General features: G+C 44.0%; 1 protein-coding gene across 1 annotated transcript in view; it reads right to left on the minus strand.

The window, feature by feature from the left end:
* Positions 1-18,578, minus strand: part of dclk1a (doublecortin-like kinase 1a) — a 192,430-nt gene extending 173,852 nt beyond the window's left edge. The window contains exons 1-3 of the mRNA XM_071364897.1: positions 18,312-18,578; positions 8,737-9,129; positions 8,046-8,404 (exon numbers count right to left, since the gene is read on the minus strand). Of these exons, the coding sequence (XP_071220998.1) occupies positions 8,046-8,404; positions 8,737-9,094 (717 nt within the window). The 5' untranslated portion in view covers positions 9,095-9,129; positions 18,312-18,578. The remainder of the gene's footprint in view (positions 1-8,045; positions 8,405-8,736; positions 9,130-18,311) is intronic.
* Between the last annotated feature and the right edge of the window lie 334 nt (positions 18,579-18,912).

Genomic DNA, 18,912 nt, shown 5'->3' on the forward strand with positions numbered 1-18,912 from the left:
TAGATAGATAGATAGATAGATAGATAGATAGATAGATAGATAGATAGATAGATAGATAGATAGATAGATAGATAGATAGATAGATAGATAGATAGATAGATAGATAGATAGATAGATAGATAGATAGATAGAGAGAGAGAGAGAGAGAGAGAGAGAGAGAGAGGTGTAAACTTGGCAGTAGAAAATCTTAACAGTATATTTGACCTCTCAGCTTCCCTATCAAATCTAAAAAATCTCAAATAGAAAACCGAAGAAAATGAACAACAATGACAAATGGTTTGATGACGAATGCAAAAATCTAAGAAAGAAATTGAGAAACCTGTCCAACCAAAAACATAGAGACCCGGAAAACCTGAGTCTACGCCTTCACTATGGTGAATCACTAAAACAATACAGAAATACACTACGGAAAAAGAAGGAACAGCACGTCAGAAATCAGCTCAATGTAATTGAAGAATCCATAGACTCTAACCAATTCTGGGAAAATTGGAAAACACTAAACAAACAACAACACGAAGAATTATCTATCCAAAATGGAGATGTATGGGTAAACCACTTCTCCAATCTTTTTGGCTCTATAACAAAGAATAAAGAGCAAAAACATATACATGATCAAATACAAATCCTAGAATCAACTATTAAAGACTACCAGAACCCACTGGATTCTCCAATTACCTTGAATGAGTTACAGGACAAAATAAAAACCCTCCAACCCAAAAAGGCCTGTGGTGTTGATGGTATCCTTAATGAAATGATCAAATATACAGACAACAAATTCCAATTGGCTATATTAAAACTCTTTAACATCGTCCTTAGCTCTGGCATCTTCCCCAATATTTGGAACCAAGGACTGATCACCCCAATCCACAAAAGTGGAGACAAATTTGACCCCAATAACTACCGTGGAATATGCGTCAACAGTAACCTTGGGAAAATACTCTGCATTATCATTAACAGCAGACTCGTACATTTCCTCAATGAAAACAATGTACTGAGCAAATGTCAAATTGGCTTTTTACCAAATTACCGTACAACAGACCATGTATTCACCCTACACACCCTAATTGACAACCAAACAAACCAAAACAAAGGCAAAGTCTTCTCATGCTTTGTTGATTTCAAAAAAGCCTTCGACTCAATTTGGCATGAGGGTCTGCTATACAAATTGATGGAAAGTGGTGTTGGGGGAAAAACATACGACATCATAAAATCCATGTACACAAACAACAAGTGTGCGGTTAAAATTGGCAAAAAACACACACATTTCTTCACACAGGGTCGTGGGGTGAGACAGGGATGCAGCTTAAGCCCCACCCTCTTCAACATATATATCAACGAATTGGCGCGGGCACTAGAACAGTCTGCAGCACCCGGTCTCACCCTACTAGAATCCGAAGTCAAATGTCTACTGTTTGCTGATGATCTGGTGCTTCTGTCACCAACCAAGGAGGGCCTACAGCAGCACCTAGATCTTCTGCACAGATTCTGTCAGACCTGGGCCCTGACAGTAAATCTCAGTAAGACCAAAATAATGGTGTTCCAAAAAAGGTCCAGTCGCCAGGACCACAAATTCCATCTAGACACCGTTGCCCTAGAGCACACAAAAAACTATACATACCTCGGCCTAAACATCAGCACCACAGGTAGCTTCCACAGAGCTGTGAACGATCTGAGAGACAAGGCAAGAAGGGCATTCTATGCCATCAAAAGGAACATAAATTTCAACATACCAATTAGGATCTGGCTAAAAATACTTCAATCAGTCATAGAGCCCATTGCCCTTTATGGTTGTGAGGTCTGGGGTCCGCTCACCAACCAAGATTTCACAAAATGGGACAAACACCAAATTGAGACTCTGCATGCAGAATTCTGCAAAAATATCCTCCGTGTACAACGTAGAACACCAAATAATGCATGCAGAGCAGAATTAGGCCGATACCCACTAATTATCAAAATCCAGAAAAGAGCCGTTAAATTCTACAACCACCTAAAAGGAAGCGATTCCCAAACCTTCCATAACAAAGCCATCACCTACAGAGAGATGAACCTGGAGAAGAGTCCCCTAAGCAAGCTGGTCCTAGGGCTCTGTTCACAAACACAAACACACCCCACAGAGCCCCAGGACAACAGCACAATTAGACCCAACCAAATCATGAGAAAACAAAAAGATAATTACTTGACACATTGGAAAGAATTAACAAAAAAACAGAGCAAACTAGAATGCTATTTGGCCCTAAACAGAGAGTACACAGTGGCAGAATACCTGACCACTGTGACTGACCCAAACTTAAGGAAAGCTTTGACTATGTACAGACTCAGTGAGCATAGCCTTGCTATTGAGAAAGGCCGCCGTAGGCAGACATGGCTCTCAAGAGAAGACAGGCTATGTGCTCACTGCCCACAAAATGAGGTGGAAACTGAGCTGCACTTCCTAACCTCCTGCCCAATGTATGACCATATTAGAGAGACATATTTCCCTCAGATTACACAGATCCACAAAGAATTCGAAAACAAATCCAATTTTGATAAACTCCCATATCTACTGGGTGAAATTCCACAGTGTGCCATCACAGCAGCAAGATGTGTGACCTGTTGCCACAAGAAAAGGGCAACCAGTGAAGAACAAACACCATTGTAAATACAACCCATATTTATGTTTATTTATTTTAACTTGTGTGCTTTAACCATTTGTACATTGTTACAACACTGTATATATATAATATGACATTTGTAATGTCTTTATTGTTTTGAAACTTCTGTATGTGTAATGTTTACTGTTAATTTTTATTGTTTATTTCACTTTTGTATATTATCTACCTCACTTGCTTTGGCAATGTTAACACATGTTTCACATGCCAATAAATTGAATTGAATTGAATTGAGAGAGAGAGAGATAGAGAGAGAGATAGAGAGAGAGAGGGGTGGAATATCAATGATCACACATTGAGTTATTTTAGTCTCTTCAGTGAAGTGCTGCAGGTAGATATAGTTACTACAGATATGGTTACTGTAGATAGAGTTACTGCAGATATAGTTACTACAGATATAGTTACTACAGATATAGTTACTGTAGATAGAGTTACTGCAGATATAGTTACTACAGATATAGTTACTACAGATATAGTTACTGTAGATAGAGTTACTGCAGATATAGTTACTGCAGATATAGTTACTGCAGATATAGTTACTGCAGATATAGTTACTACAGATATAGTTACTACAGATATAGTTACTACAGATATAGTTACTGTAGATAGAGTTACTGCAGATATAGTTACTACAGATATAGTTACTACAGATATAGTTACTGCAGATATAGTTACTGCAGATATAGTTACTGCAGATATAGTTACTGCAGATATAGTTACTACAGATATAGTTACTACAGATATAGTTACTACAGATATAGTTACTACAGATATAGTTACTGTAGATAGAGTTACTGCAGATATAGTTACTACAGATATAGTTACTGCAGATATAGTTACTGCAGATATAGTTACTACAGATATAGTTACTACAGATATAGTTACTGCAGAAATAGTTACTGCAGATATAGTTACTGCAGATATAGTTACTGCAGATATAGTTACTGCAGATATAGTTACTGCAGATATAGTTACTGCAGATATAGTTACTGCAGATATAGTTACTGCAGATATACTGGAGCTACTGTAGATATAGTTACTGCAGATATAGTTACTACAGATATAGTTACTACAGATATAGCTACCCTTCTCTCTCATTTCAATTCCATTTAAGGGACTTTATTGGCATGGGAAACATATGTTTACATTGCTAAAGCAAGTGAAATAGATAATTAACAAAAGTGAAATGATCTATCAAAAAATAACAGTAAACATTACACTCACAAGTTTTAAAGGAATAGATACATTACAAATGTCATATTATGGCTATGTACAGTGTTATAATGATGTGCAAAGTGTTAAAGTACAAAAGGTAACATAAGTAAACATACATTTGTGTTGTATTTTCAATGGTGTTTGGTCTTCACTGGTTGCCCTTTTCTTGTGGCAACAGGTAACACATGTTGCTGCTGTGATGGCACACTGTGGTCTTTCACCCAATAGATATGATACCACAGCATCTTCCTCCTCTCTCTGAGAGATACCACAGCATCTTCCTCCTCTCTCTGAGAGATACCACAGCATCTTCCTCCTCTCTCTGAGAGATACCACAGCATCTTCCTCCTCTCTCTGAGAGATACCACAGCATCTTCCTCCTCCTCTCTCTGAGAGATACCACAGCATCTTCCTCCTCTCTCCCTCTGAGAGATACCACAGCATCTTCCTCCTCCTCTCTCTGAGAGATACCACAGCATCTTCCTCCTCTCCTCTCTCTGAGAGATACCACAGCATCTTCCTCCTCTCTCTCTCTGAGAGATACCACAGCATCTTCCTCCTCCTCTCTCTGAGAGATACCACAGCATCTTCCTCCTCTCTCTCTCTGAGAGATACCACAGCATCTTCCTTCTCTCTCTGAGAGATACCACAGCATCTTCCTTCTCTCTCTGAGAGATACCACAGCATCTTCCTTCTCTCTCTGAGAGATACCACAGCATCTTCCTTCTCTCTCTGAGAGATACCACAGCATCTTCCTTCTCTCTCTGAGAGATACCACAGCATCTTCCTTCTCTCTCTGAGAGATACCACAGCATCTTCCTTCTCTCTCTGAGAGATACCACAGCCTCTTCCTTCTCTCTCTGAGAGATACCACAGCATCTTCCTCCTCTCTCTCTCTGAGAGATACCACAGCATCTTCCTCCTCTCTCTCTCTGAGAGATACCACAGCATCTTCTTCCTCTCTGAGAGATACCACAGCATCTTCCTCCTCTCTCTGAGAGATACCACAGCATCTTCTTCCTCTCTCTGAGAGATACCACAGCATCTTCCTCCTCTCTCTCTCTGAGAGATACCACAGCATCTTCTTCCTCTCTGAGAGATACCACAGCACCTTCCTCCTCTCTCTGAGAGATACCACAGCATCTTCCTCCTCTCTCTGAGAGATACCACAGCATCTTCCTCCTCTCTCTGAGAGATACCACAGCATCTTCCTCCTCTCTCTGAGAGATACCACAGCATCTTCCTCCTCTCTCAGAGATACCACAGCATCTTCCTCCTCTCTCTGAGAGATACCACAGCATCTTCTTCCTCTCTCTGAGAGATACCACAGCATCTCTTCTGGAACAACAACATTAAAGCCAAACATACTATCCATCCTTAGAAACAATCTCCACGAAATCATGCCAACCATTAATCCGTGCCAGACTCTGAGAAATAAACCAGGAACAGGGGAGAGGACATTGTATTGGTTCCCTTCTATAGCAACAACACAATGAGTCAGGGGAGAGGACCTTGTATTGGTTCCCTTCTATAGCAACAACACTCTGAGTCAGGGGAGAGGACATTGTATTGGTTCCCTTCTATAGCAACAACACTCTGAGTCAGGGGAGAGGACATTGTATTGACTCCCTTCTATAGCAACAACACAATGAGTCAGGGGAGAGGACATTTTATTGGTTCCCTTCTATAGCAACAACACAATGAGTCAGGGGAGAGGACATTGTATTGGTTCCCTTCTATAGCAACAACACAATGAGTCAGGGGAGAGGACCTTGTATTGGTTCCCTTCAATAGCAACAACACTCTGAGTCAGGGGAGAGGTCATTGTATTGGTTCCCTTCTATAGCAACAACACTCTGAGTCAGGGGAGAGGACATTGTATTGACTCCCTTCTATAGCAACAACACAATGAGTCAGGGGAGAGGACCTTGTATTGGTTCCCTTCAATAGCAACAACACTCTGAGTCAGGGGAGAGGACATTGTATTGGTTCCCTTCTATAGCAACAACACTCTGAGTCAGGGGAGAGGACATTGTATTGACTCCCTTCTATAGCAACAACACAATGAGTCAGGGGAGAGGACATTGTATTGGTTCCCTTCTATAGCAACAACACAATGAGTCAGGGGAGAGGACATTGTATTGGTTCCCTTCTATAGCAACAACACTCTGAGTCAGGGGAGAGGACATTATATTGGTTCCCTTCTATAGCAACAACACAATGAGTCAGGGGAGAGGACATTGTATTGGTTCCCTTCTATAGCAACAACACTCTGAGTCAGGGGAGAGGACATTGTATTGGTTCCCTTCTATAGCAACAACACAATGAGTCAGGGGAGAGGACATTGTATTGGTTCCCTTCTATACCAACAACACTCTGAGTCAGGGGAGAGGACATTGTATTGGTTCCCTTCTATAGCAACAACACTCTGAGTCAGGGGAGAGGACCTTGTATTGGTTCCCTTCTATAGCAACAACACAATGAGTCAGGGGAGAGGACCTTGTATTGGTTCCCTTCTATAGCAACAACACAATGAGTCAGGGGAGAGTACCTTGTATTGGTTCCCTTCTATAGCAACAACACAATGAGTCAGGGGAGAGGACATTGTATTGGTTCCCTTCTATAGCAACAACACAATGAGTCAGGGGAGAGGACATTGTATTGGTTCCCTTCTATAGCAACAACACTCTGAGTCAGGGGAGAGGACATTATATTGGTTCCCTTCTATAGCAACAACACAATGAGTCAGGGGAGAGGACATTGTATTGGTTCCCTTCTATAGCAACAACACTCTGAGTCAGGGGAGAGGACCTTGTATTGGTTCCCTTCTATAGCAACAACACAATGAGTCTGGGGAGAGGACATTGTATTGGTTCCCTTCTATAGCAACAACACTCTGAGTCAGGGGAGAGGACATTGTATTGGTTCCCTTCTATAGCAACAACACTCTGAGTCAGGGGAGAGGACATTGTATTGGTTCCCTTCTATAGCAACAACACAATGAGTCAGGGGAGAGGACCTTGTATTGGTTCCCTTCTATAGCAACAACACAATGAGTCAGGGGAGAGGACCTTGTATTGGTCCCCTTCTATAGCAACAACACAATGAGTCAGGGGAGAGGACATTGTATTGGTTCCCTTCTATAGCAACAACACAATGAGTCAGGGGAGAGGACCTTGTATTGGTTCCCTTCTATAGCAACAACACAATGAGTCAGGGGAGAGGACATTGTATTGGTTCCCTTCTATAGCAACAACATAATGAGTCAGGGGAGAGGACATTGTATTGGTTCCCTTCTATAGCAACAACACTCTGAGTCAGGGGAGAGGACATTGTATTGGTTCCCTTCTATAGCAACAACACTCTGAGTCAGGGGAGAGGACATTGTATTGACTCCCTTCTATAGCAACAACACAATGAGTCAGGGGAGAGGACATTGTATTGGTTCCCTTCTATAGCAACAACACAATGAGTCAGGGGAGAGGACATTGTATTGGTTCCCTTCTATAGCAACAACACTCTGAGTCAGGGGAGAGGACATTATATTGGTTCCCTTCTATAGCAACAACACAATGAGTCAGGGGAGAGGACATTGTATTGGTTCCCTTCTATAGCAACAACACTCTGAGTCAGGGGAGAGGACCTTGTATTGGTTCCCTTCTATAGCAACAACACAATGAGTCAGGGGAGAGGACATTGTATTGGTTCCCTTCTATAGCAACAACACTCTGAGTCAGGGGAGAGGACATTGTATTGGTTCCCTTCTATAGCAACAACACTCTGAGTCAGGGGAGAGGACATTGTATTGGTTCCCTTCTATAGCAACAACACAATGAATCAGGGGAGAGGACATTGTATTGGTTCCCTTCTATAACAAAACTAGCAAACAAGATATTTTACATCAACTAGCTCTCTCCCATTGGACAAGAGGACGCGCTCCAAGCATATACTTCCCACCACAGCGCAAACCAGCGTCTCTCACCTGCCTTAAACACACACACACACACACACACACACACACACACACACACACACACACACACACACACACACACACACACACACACACACACACACACACACACACACACACACACACACACACACACCTGCCCAAAAGCAGACAAGCCAACCCCCATAGTTCAGCAAACCACCTCCAACCCCTCCCCCCCCATCTCTCACCTGTTTCCCCTCCAGTGTATAGATCCGCTTCACCACTCCAGAGTCCAGTTTGATGGCCTCCGTGATGTCGGTCAGGACCTGTTCGTATGAATGAGCCGTCTTCTTATTGAGGAGTATTCGTATAGCCTTCCTGGGCTTCACCCCGCTCCGCACCACCGTCACCAGCTTGGGACGGATGAAATCCTTCACCGCTTGGTCCCGGGTGTCTGGAGGTCCGGCCTTGGAGCTGCCCAGGGATGGAGGCCCGCGGGCGGTCGCCGCAGACGAAGCTTTGACGTTCACAGACCAGTTGGGGTTGACGTTCTTGGTGTAGTCGAGCTTCTTGAAGACCTCGATGGAGCCACACACGTAGCTCTCGCCTGGGGAGGGGAGAGAAGGGGAAGATACCGGAAGAAGGGGACGGGGAGATGGGGGAAGCGATATGGGGTCAAATCCTCCATGCATTTAAGAGCATTGGATTATGAGAGAGAGAGAGTGAGAGAAAGAGAGAGAGAGAGAGAGACAGAGAGACAGAGAGAGAGAGAAACAGAGAGAGACAGAGAGACAGTGAGAGACAGTGAGAGACAGAGAGAGAGAGAGAGAGGGAGACAGAGAGAGTGAGAGAGACAGAGAGAGAGACAGAGAGACAGAGAGAGAGAGAGAAAGACAGAGAGACCTACTCAGAACATCAGTAATAAATGCATCATATTACCCTCCACCAGTTGATCAGTGCTGGTGATCTTTTTGGTTCCATCCACTGAGTAGATGGTCCGTACACCCTGTGGCAGGTTCACATTATCAGACAGGGAGCGGGTCAGGTCCGCCAACAGAGCATCAAAAGACCGGAACCGGTCCGCGGAGATGGCGTACACAATCCCGTTAAAGTAACGGTCCCCGTTGCGGTAGAAGCGGACCTTCTTGGCCTTCTTCTCCGAGCTGAGGGTCTTGAGTGTCCGGGTGTGGTAGAGGCTGCAGTGGGCGCTGTGTGCTGGGCTAGTCACCCCGTTCAGCCTGTCCCCTCGGCTGTGCCGCCGCGCCTTATCCCGCTCGGCGAAATGCTCAAGCTCCATCGCGCTGCCAAACGTCACAAGAACGGCTCTACTATCTAAAGAAATAAAAAGACAATCAAGACGAAAACTCAACAAACATGTACGGCTGTAATTTGCTGTAATTTGAGATTGTCCAGTTAAAGTATGTCCAACAAGCGTGGTAGTTTGTCCTGTCGGCCGGTCTCTCTCCTTGTTAACCAGGGCTGGTGGTACCAAAATAACTTCCTAATGACAGATTAAGCTTTCTAATCCCTGGGCAGTGTAGTAGGCTAGGCTGTGGATGGACAGTGTAGTAGACTAGGCTGTGGATGGACAGTGTAGTAGACTAGGCTGTGGATGGACAGTGTAGTAGACTAGGCTGTGGATGGACAGTGTAGTAGACTAGGCTGTGGATGGACAGTATAGTAGACTAGGCTGTGGATGGACAGTATAGTAGACTAGGCTGTGGATGGACAGTATAGTAGGCTAGGCTGTGGATGGACAGTATAGTAGGCTAGGCTAGGCTGTGGATGGACAGTATAGTAGACTAGGCTGTGGATGGACAGTATAGTAGGCTAGGCTGTGGATGGACAGTATAGTAGACTAGGCTGTGGATGGACAGTATAGTAGGCTAGGCTGTGGATGGACAGTATAGCAGACTAGGCTGTGGATGGACAGTATAGCAGACTAGGCTGTGGATGGACAGTATAGCAGACTAGGCTGTGGATGGACAGTATAGCAGACTAGGCTGTGGATGGACAGTATAGCAGACTAGGCTGTGGATGGACAGTATAGTAGGCTAGGCTAGGCTGTGGATGGACAGTATAGTAGGCTAGGCTGTGGATGGACAGTATAGTAGGCTAGGCTAGGCTGTGGATGGACAGTATAGTAGACTAGGCTGTGGATGGACAGTATAGTAGAATAGGCTGTGGATGGACAGTATAGTAGGCTAGGCTAGGCTGTGGATGGACAGTATAGTAGACTAGGCTGTGGATGGACAGTATAGTAGACTAGGCTGTGGATGGACAGTATAGTAGACTAGGCTGTGGATGGACAGTATAGTAGGCTAGGCTGTGGATGGACAGTATAGTAGGCTAGGCTGTGGATGGACAGTATAGTAGGCTAGGCTAGGCTGTGGATGGACAGTATAGTAGGCTAGGCTAGGCTGTGGATGGACAGTATAGTAGGCTAGGCTAGGCTGTGGATGGACAGTATAGTAGGCTAGGCTAGACTGTGGATGGACAGTATAGTAGGCTAGGCTAGGCTGTGGATGGACAGTATAGTAGGCTAGGCTAGACTGTGGATGGACAGTATAGTAGGCTAAGCTGTGGATGGACAGTATAGTAGGCTAGGCTAGGCTGTGGATGGACAGTATAGTAGGCTAGGCTAGACTGTGGATGGACAGTATAGTAGGCTAGGCTAGGCTGTGGATGGACAGTATAGTAGGCTAGGCTAGGCTGTGGATGGACAGTATAGTAGGCTAGGCTAGGCTGTGGATGGACAGTATAGTAGGCTAGGCTAGGCTGTGGATGGACAGTATAGTAGGCTAGGCTAGGCTAGGCTGTGGATGGACAGTATAGTAGGCTAGGCTGTGGATGGACAGTATAGCAGGCTAGGCTAGGCTGTGGATGGACAGTATAGTAGGCTAGGCTAGGCTAGGCTGTGGATGGACAGTATAGTAGGCTAGGCTAGGCTAGGCTGTGGATGGACAGTATAGTAGGCTAGGCTAGGCTAGGCTGTGGATGGACATTATAGTAGGCTAGGCTGTGGATGGACAGTATAGTAGGCTAGGCTAGGCTGTGGATGGACAGTATAGTAGGCTAGGCTGTGGATGGACAGTATAGTAGACTAGGCTGTGGATGGACAGCATAGTAGAATAGTCTGTGGATGGACAGTATATTAGAATAGGCTGTGGATGGACAGTGTAGTAGACTAGGCTGTGGATGGACAGTATAGTAGACTAGGCTGTGGATGGACAGCATAGTAGAATAGTCTGTGGATGGACAGTATATTAGAATAGGCTGTGGATGGACAGTATAGTAGAATAGTCTGTGGATGGACAGTATATTAGAATAGGCTGTGGATGGACAGCATAGTAGAATAGGCTGTGGATGGACAGTATAGTAGAATAGGCTGTGGATGGACAGTATATTAGAATAGGCTGTGGATGGACAGCATAGTAGAATAGTCTGTGGATGGACAGTATATTAGAATAGGCTGTGGATGGACAGTATAGTAGAATAGGCTGTGGATGGACAGTATATTAGAATAGGCTGTGGATGGACAGTATATTAGAATAGGCTGTGGATGGACAGCATAGTAGAATAGTCTGTGGATGGACAGTATATTAGAATAGGCTGTGGATGGACAGTATATTAGAATAGGCTGTGGATGGACAGTATATTAGAATAGCCTGTGGATGGACAGTATATTAGAATAGGTTGTGGATGGACAGTATATTAGAATAGTCTGTGGATGGACAGTATATTAGAATAGGCTGTGGATGGACAGTATATTAGAATAGGCTGTGGATGGACAGTATATTAGAATAGGCTGTGGATGGACAGTATATTAGAATAGGCTGTGGATGGACAGTATATTAGAATAGTCTGTGGATGGACAGTATATTAGAATAGGCTGTGGATGGACAGTATAGTAGAATAGTCTGTGGATGGACAGTATATTAGAATAGGCTGTGGATGGACAGTATAGTAGACTAGGCTGTGGATGGACAGTATATTAGAATAGGCTGTGGATGGACAGTATATTAGAATAGGCTGTGGATGGACAGTATAGTAGAATAGTCTGTGGATGGACAGTATATTAGAATAGGCTGTGGATGGACAGTATAGTAGACTAGGCTGTGGATGGACAGTATATTAGAATAGGCAGTGGATGGACAGTATATTAGAATAGGCTGTGGATGGACAGTATATTAGAATAGGCTGTGGATGGACAGTATAGTAGAATAGGCTGTGGATGGACAGTATATTAGAATAGGCTGTGGATGGACAGTATAGTAGACTAGGCTGTGGATGGACAGTATATTAGAATAGGCTGTGGATGGACAGTATATTAGAATAGGCTGTGGATGGACAGTATATTAGAATAGGCTGTGGATGGACAGTATATTAGAATAGTCTGTGGATGGACAGTATATTAGAATAGGCTGTGGATGGACAGTATAGTATAATAGGCTAGGCTGTGGATGGACAGTATAGTAGGCTAGGCTGTGGATGGACAGTATAGTAGGCTAGACTGTGGATGGACAGTATAGTAGGCTAGGCTGTGGATGGACAGTATAGTATAGTAGGCTAGGCTGTGGATGGACAGTATAGTAGGCTAGGCTAGGCTGTGGATGGACAGTATAGTAGGCTAGGCTAGGCTGTGGATGGACAGTATAGTAGGCTAGGCTGTGGATGGACAGTATAGTAGACTAGGCTGTGGATGGACAGTATAGTAGACTAGGCTGTGGATGGACAGTATAGTAGGCTAGGCTGTGGATGGACAGTATAGTAGGCTAGTCTGTGGATGGACAGTATAGTAGGCTAGGCTGTGGATGGACAGTATAGTAGGCTAGTCTGTGGATGGACAGTATAGTAGGCTAGGCTAGGCTGTGGATGGACAGTATAGTAGGCTAGTCTGTGGATGGACAGTATAGTAGGCTAGGCTAGGCTGTGGATGGACAGTATAGTAGGCTAGTCTGTGGATGGACAGTATAGTAGGCTAGGCTGTGGATGGACAGTATAGTAGGCTAGGCTGTGGATGGACAGTATAGTAGACTAGGCTGTGGATGTGCAGTATAGCAGGCTAGGCTAGACTGTGGATGGACAGTATAGTAGGCTAGGCTGTGGATGGACAGTATAACAGGCTAGGCTGTGGATGGACAGTATAGTAGACTAGGCTGTGGATGTGCAGTATAGCAGGCTAGGCTAGACTGTGGATGGACAGTGTAGTAGACTAGGCTGTGGATGGACAGTATAGTAGACTAGGCTGTGGATGGACAGTATAGTAGGCTAGGCTGTGGATGGACAGTATAGTAGGCTAGTCTGTGGATGGACAGTATAGTAGGCTAGGCTAGGCTGTGGATGGACAGTATAGTAGGCTAGTCTGTGGATGGACAGTATAGTAGGCTAGGCTAGGCTGTGGATGGACAGTATAGTAGGCTAGTCTGTGGATGGACAGTATAGTAGGCTAGGCTGTGGATGGACAGTATAGTAGACTAGGCTGTGGATGTGCAGTATAGCAGGCTAGGCTAGACTGTGGATGGACAGTATAGTAGGCTAGGCTGTGGATGGACAGTATAGCAGGCTAGGCTAGGCTAGGCTGTGGGTGGACAGTATAGCAGGCTAGGCTAGACTAGGCTGTGGATGGACAGTATAGTAGGGTAGGCTGTGGATGGGCAGTATAGTAGTCTAGGCTAGGATGTGGATGGACAGTATAGTAGAGTAGGCTAGGCTAGGCTAGGCTGTGGATGGACAGTATAGCAGGCTAGGCTAGGCTGTGGATGGACAGTATAGTAGGCTAGGCTGTGGATGGACAGTATAGCAGGCTAGGCTGTGGATGGACAGTATAGTAGGCTAGGCTGTGGATGGACAGTATAGTAGGCTAGGCTAGGCTGTGGATGGACAGTATAGCAGGCTAGGCTGTGGATGGACAGTATAGCAGGCTAGGCTAGGCTGTGGATGGACAGTATAGTAGGCTAGGCTGTGGATGGACAGTATAGCAGGCTAGGCTAGGCTGTGGATGGACAGTATAGCAGGCTAGGCTAGGCTGTGGATGGACAGTATAGTAGGCTAGGCTGTGGATGGACAGTATAGCAGGCTAGGCTAGGCTGTGGATGGACAGTATAGCAGGCTAGGCTTATTATATATTTAAAAGATGCGCACACAGAGAGGCCAGAGCACACGATGTCCCGAGATTTAAACACAGCTAAATCGTCTTCATCTCCTGGTCTAAGCAGTGGTGGTGTTGATGTAGTGCTCCTTTGTGTCACCTAATGAACGGAATAAACCCCAGAGGATGTTGCTTTATAAGCTGCATGTTTAAAAAAAATACTGTTGTTCAATCAGGGTGTCAAATTGGCCAGTGTTAACTAGCGTTGATTGTTCAATGTAACATTTCTACTGTTGATTCAGGTGTTAAATTAACTCTGTAAGTATTAAATTAACACCTGTTGGTGTAAAAGTACTCTAGTGTTGGTGTTAATAACTAGTGTTAATCCAAAAAACAGTCCCATCATTATCACATTTCCCAGCATGCTCTATTTAAAAAATATATTTATTTATTTATTTAACTAGGCAAGTCAGTTAAGAACAAATTCTTATTTACAATGACAGCCTACACCGGCTAAACCCAGATGACGCTGGACCAATTTTGCGTCGCCCTATGGGACTCCCAATCACGGCCGGTTGTGATACAGCCTGAATTTGAACCAGGGTGTCTGTAGTGATAATTCTAGCACTGAGATGCAGTGTCTTATACCGCTGCGCTACTCAGGAGCCTATTCTAAAATCCATTTAATCCATTTAATAGGTTGTTTTCTCTCTTCAATCTACACACAATACTCCATAGTGGCAAAGCAAAAACAGTTATTTTTTTGAAGGGGGGGGGGGGACAGAAATATAACATTTACATAAGTATTCGCACCCTTTACTTTGTTGAAGCATCTTTGGCAGCGATTACAGCCTCGAGTCTACTGGGGTATGACGCTACTAGCTTGGCACACCTGTATTTGGGGAGTTTCTCCCATTCTTCTCTGCAGATCCTCTCAAGCTCTGTCAGTTTGGATGGGGAGCGTTGCTGCACGGCTATTTTCAGGTCTCCCCAGAGATGTTCGATCAGGTCCAAGTCCCGGCTTCAGAGACTTGTCCCGAAGCCACTCCTGTGTTGTCTTGGCTGTGTGCTTAGGGTCGTTGTCCTGTGGTAAGGTGAATCTTCACCCCAGTCTGAGGTCCTGAGCGCTCTGGAGCAGGTTTTCATCAAGGATCTCTCTGTACTTTGCTCCATTCATCTTTCCCTCGATCCTGACTAATCTCTCAGTCCCTACCGCTGAAAAACATCCCCACAGCATGATGCTGCCACCACCATGCTTCAAAATAGGGATGTATTGGCCAGGTGATTAGCAGTGCCTGGTTTCCTCCAGATGTGACACTAGTCATTCAGGCCAAAGAGTTCAATATTGGTTTCATCAGACCAGAGAATCTTGTTTTTCATGGTCTGAGAGTCTTTTAGGTGCCTTTTGGCAAACTCAAAACGGGCTGTCATGTGCCTTTTACTGAGGAGGGGCTTCCGTCTGGCCACTCTACCATTAAGGCCTGATTGGTGGAGTGCTGCAGAGATGGAGGTCCTTCTGGAAGGTTCTCCCATCTCCACAGAGGAACTCTGGATCTCTGTCAGAGTGACCATCAGGTTCTTGGTCACCTCCCTGACCATGGCCCTTCTCCATCGATTGCTCAGTTTGGCAGGGTAGCCAGCTCTAGGAAGAGTCTTGGTGATTTCTTCCATTTAAGACTGATGGAGGCCACTGTTTTCTTGGGGAACTTCAATGCTGCAGAATTTTTTGGGGTACCGATCCCCAGATCTGTGCCTCTACACAATCCTGTCTCGGAGCTCTGCGGACAATTCCTTCGACCTCATGGCTTGGTTTTTGCTCTGACATGCACTGTCAACAGTGGGACCTTATATAGACAGGTGTGTGCCTTTCCAAATCATGTCCAATCAATTGAATTTACCACAGGTGGACTCCAATCAAGTTGTAGAAACATCTCAAGGATGATCAATGGAACCAGGATGCACCTGAGCTCAATTTCGAGTCTCACAGCAAAGAGTCACAGCAAATTTACTTATGTAAATATGGTATTTCTGTTTTTTTTGCAAACATTTCAAAAAAACTGTTTTTTGCTTTGTCATTATGGGGTATTGTGTGTAGATTGATGAGGAAAACATTTAATTTAATCCATTTTAGAATAAGGCTATAACTTAACCCAATTTGAAAGGATCAGAATATTTTCCGAATGCTCTGATAAATTAAATTTACGCTACTCAAATATAAATACAATTCTAAGCTAATCCAATCTGTTATATCTGAAATGGTCATTCCAGTTTAGATGCTTACGGTAGTCTCATGTCTTAGTCTTCCCAACCCGGCGGTCATTCTGAATGGAGGTGATAAAAACATTCTAATTACATTTACATTTAAGTCATTTAGCAGACGCTCTTATCCAGAGCGACTTACAAATTGGAAAGTTCATACATATTCATCCTGGTCCCCCCGTGGGGAATGAACCCACAACCCTGGCGTTGCAAGCGCCATGCTCTACCAACTGAGCCACACGGGACCACTCTGGCTGGATTCCAATAGGAATGACAGCATACTGTGACTTGCAGGCCTTATTTTGCATGTAAACCATGTGTTTCTGGCCACTGTATTAGGGTAAAACTAGGCCCTCTAAATAAGGCCTCATGAATGATGTGTTGTATGTGCTAAAGAATTTTAATTTGAATGATAATATATTAGCTTCGAATCTCACATGGTGAAGGCCAGAGGACTGTAAATGGATGAATGCAACAACCATGTTCTCTGTCACTAACTAACAAATACAGTCATGTGTGATAACTCTACAATTCACTCAAAAGGCAAGGCACTGTGGGAAATATGCAACAACAAAAAAAAGGCTTTACACTAAGCGCCGTGTTAATTTAAAACTGAAAAGTGTGGAACTGTATAAACACTGGACCAGTGTTAAATTTAACACTATCAGTGTTGATTTAACAATTTGCTGTGAAGGTCTCAGTGAACACCATAACTGTGTACGTTTAACACTGACCTATTGTAAACATTTAATTCTTAAGCGTTTAATACAAGGCACTAGTGAACACCGTAACAGTGTACGTTTAACACTGACCTATTGTAAACATTTAATTCTTAAGCGTTTAATACAAGGCATTAGTGAACACCATAACTGTGTATGTTTAACACTGACCTTTTGTAAACATATAATTCTTAAGCGTTTAATACCAGGTATTAGTGAACACCACAACTGTGTATGTGTAACGGCTGTCAATGTCGTTCTCCTCCTCAGACGAGGAGGAGCATGGATCGGACCAAGATGCGGAGTAGGAGGTATTCATGATTTTAATGGCAAACCAACAAACACTACAAATAAACAAAACAACAAACGTGACTAACCTGCGACAGTCCTGTGTGGCCCAAACGCTGACACAGGAAACAAACACCCACAAAACACCAGTGAAACCCTGGCTGCCTTAGTATGACTCTCAATCAGAGACAAACGATACACACCTGTCTCTAATTGAGAATCATACCAGGCCGAACACAAAACCCAACATAGAAATAGAAAACATAGACTGCCCACCCACCACTCACGCCCTGACCAATAAATACATATAAAACAAGAGAAAACAGGTCAGGAACGTGACAGTATGTTTAACACTGACCTATTGTAAACATTTAATTCTTAAGCGTTTAATACAAGGCATTAGTGAACACCATAACTGTGTATGTTTAACACTGACCTATTGTAAACATTTAATTCTTAAGCGTTTAATACAAGGTATTAGTGAACACCATAACAGTGCAACTTTAACAATGAGTTAGTCTTACATGTTAACGCCGCTGGTGTTGGAAAGCATCGGTGTTTAAAGGGCAACACTTTAAAAACTTTAAATTTAACACATTTTGCCGGTTCTCCTATAAACACGTTGAAAGTGTGAAATTGAACACCCACGGCGTTAAATTTACAGAACGAATTTTTGCTGAGTAATGCAGTCCACACACTAACTAGCCCATTGCTTACAAAGACATGTTCTCCTCGATTACAATTCAAACAAATGCAAAAAATGTGAAAAGATTCAATTGATAAACTGAATTTCTTATCTGGAAAAATATGTTTGATTGTGTTTTTTGTATCCAATTGACAACATAAAGGGGGTTTCAAAATAGGTCAATACATGCATGTAGAACACTTTCCACGGTATCGATCAATCTGATCAGCATCAGTCATATCAATAAATAAACAATGATTTTCCACCACAGAGACGGGGCTGTGAATGACATATTTCCAATAATAGCCACATAGAAAAAGGAGACAGAGAAACACTTGCTTTGGCAATGTTAACATATGTTTCCCATGCCAATAAAGCCCTTGAATTGAATTGAAACAGAGAGATGGATAGACGCGCACTGATTTGTGCTTATTTCCCTGCAGTAGGTGATAGTTTTCCATAGTTTGCTTACCTAAGAGGTTCACTAAGGATTCTGTCACCTCCAGTCTTGCTGCGTGTATTTCCCCCCCCAGAGAACTGAGGAATGGGTTTCAGTAAACAGTAGCCAGTGTAGTGTAGACTCGGGACCTTTTTCTCTTCCCTGACAGCGATCAGAAACCGCAGTTTACGCAGAACAGCGCAGACCTTCTTTGTTGTCCCGTGAATCTCTTCTCCACCACCACCACCACCACTACCAGTGAGCGTGTGTGTGCTTGTGAGAGAGAAAGAGAGAGAGAGAGGGTGCGTGGAGGCTGGGCTGGGCTAGGTTTGGCAGCAGCTGCTCGCTCTATACCCCTCCCTCTCTTCTCCTCTCTCCCTCCATCCCCTCCCTCTCTTCTCCTCTCTCCCTCCCTCCCCTCCCTCTCTTCTGTCGTGCCGTGATTTTCATTGAGCCGTCACTCATTGTGATTCAGTCCCACACCTCGGGCTCGTGCTACAGACCAGCACCCCCCACCTCACACGCAGCACGCCCCCCAGCCCACAAGACACCCTGAGCTGTCAGGTCCCACATAAAAAATATACTACAGTTTACTATAGAATACTACTACAGTACTTACTATAGAATACTACTA

This window comes from Salvelinus alpinus, chromosome 24, assembly GCF_045679555.1.
Source record: "Salvelinus alpinus chromosome 24, SLU_Salpinus.1, whole genome shotgun sequence".
Classification (NCBI taxonomy): domain Eukaryota; kingdom Metazoa; phylum Chordata; class Actinopteri; order Salmoniformes; family Salmonidae; genus Salvelinus; species Salvelinus alpinus.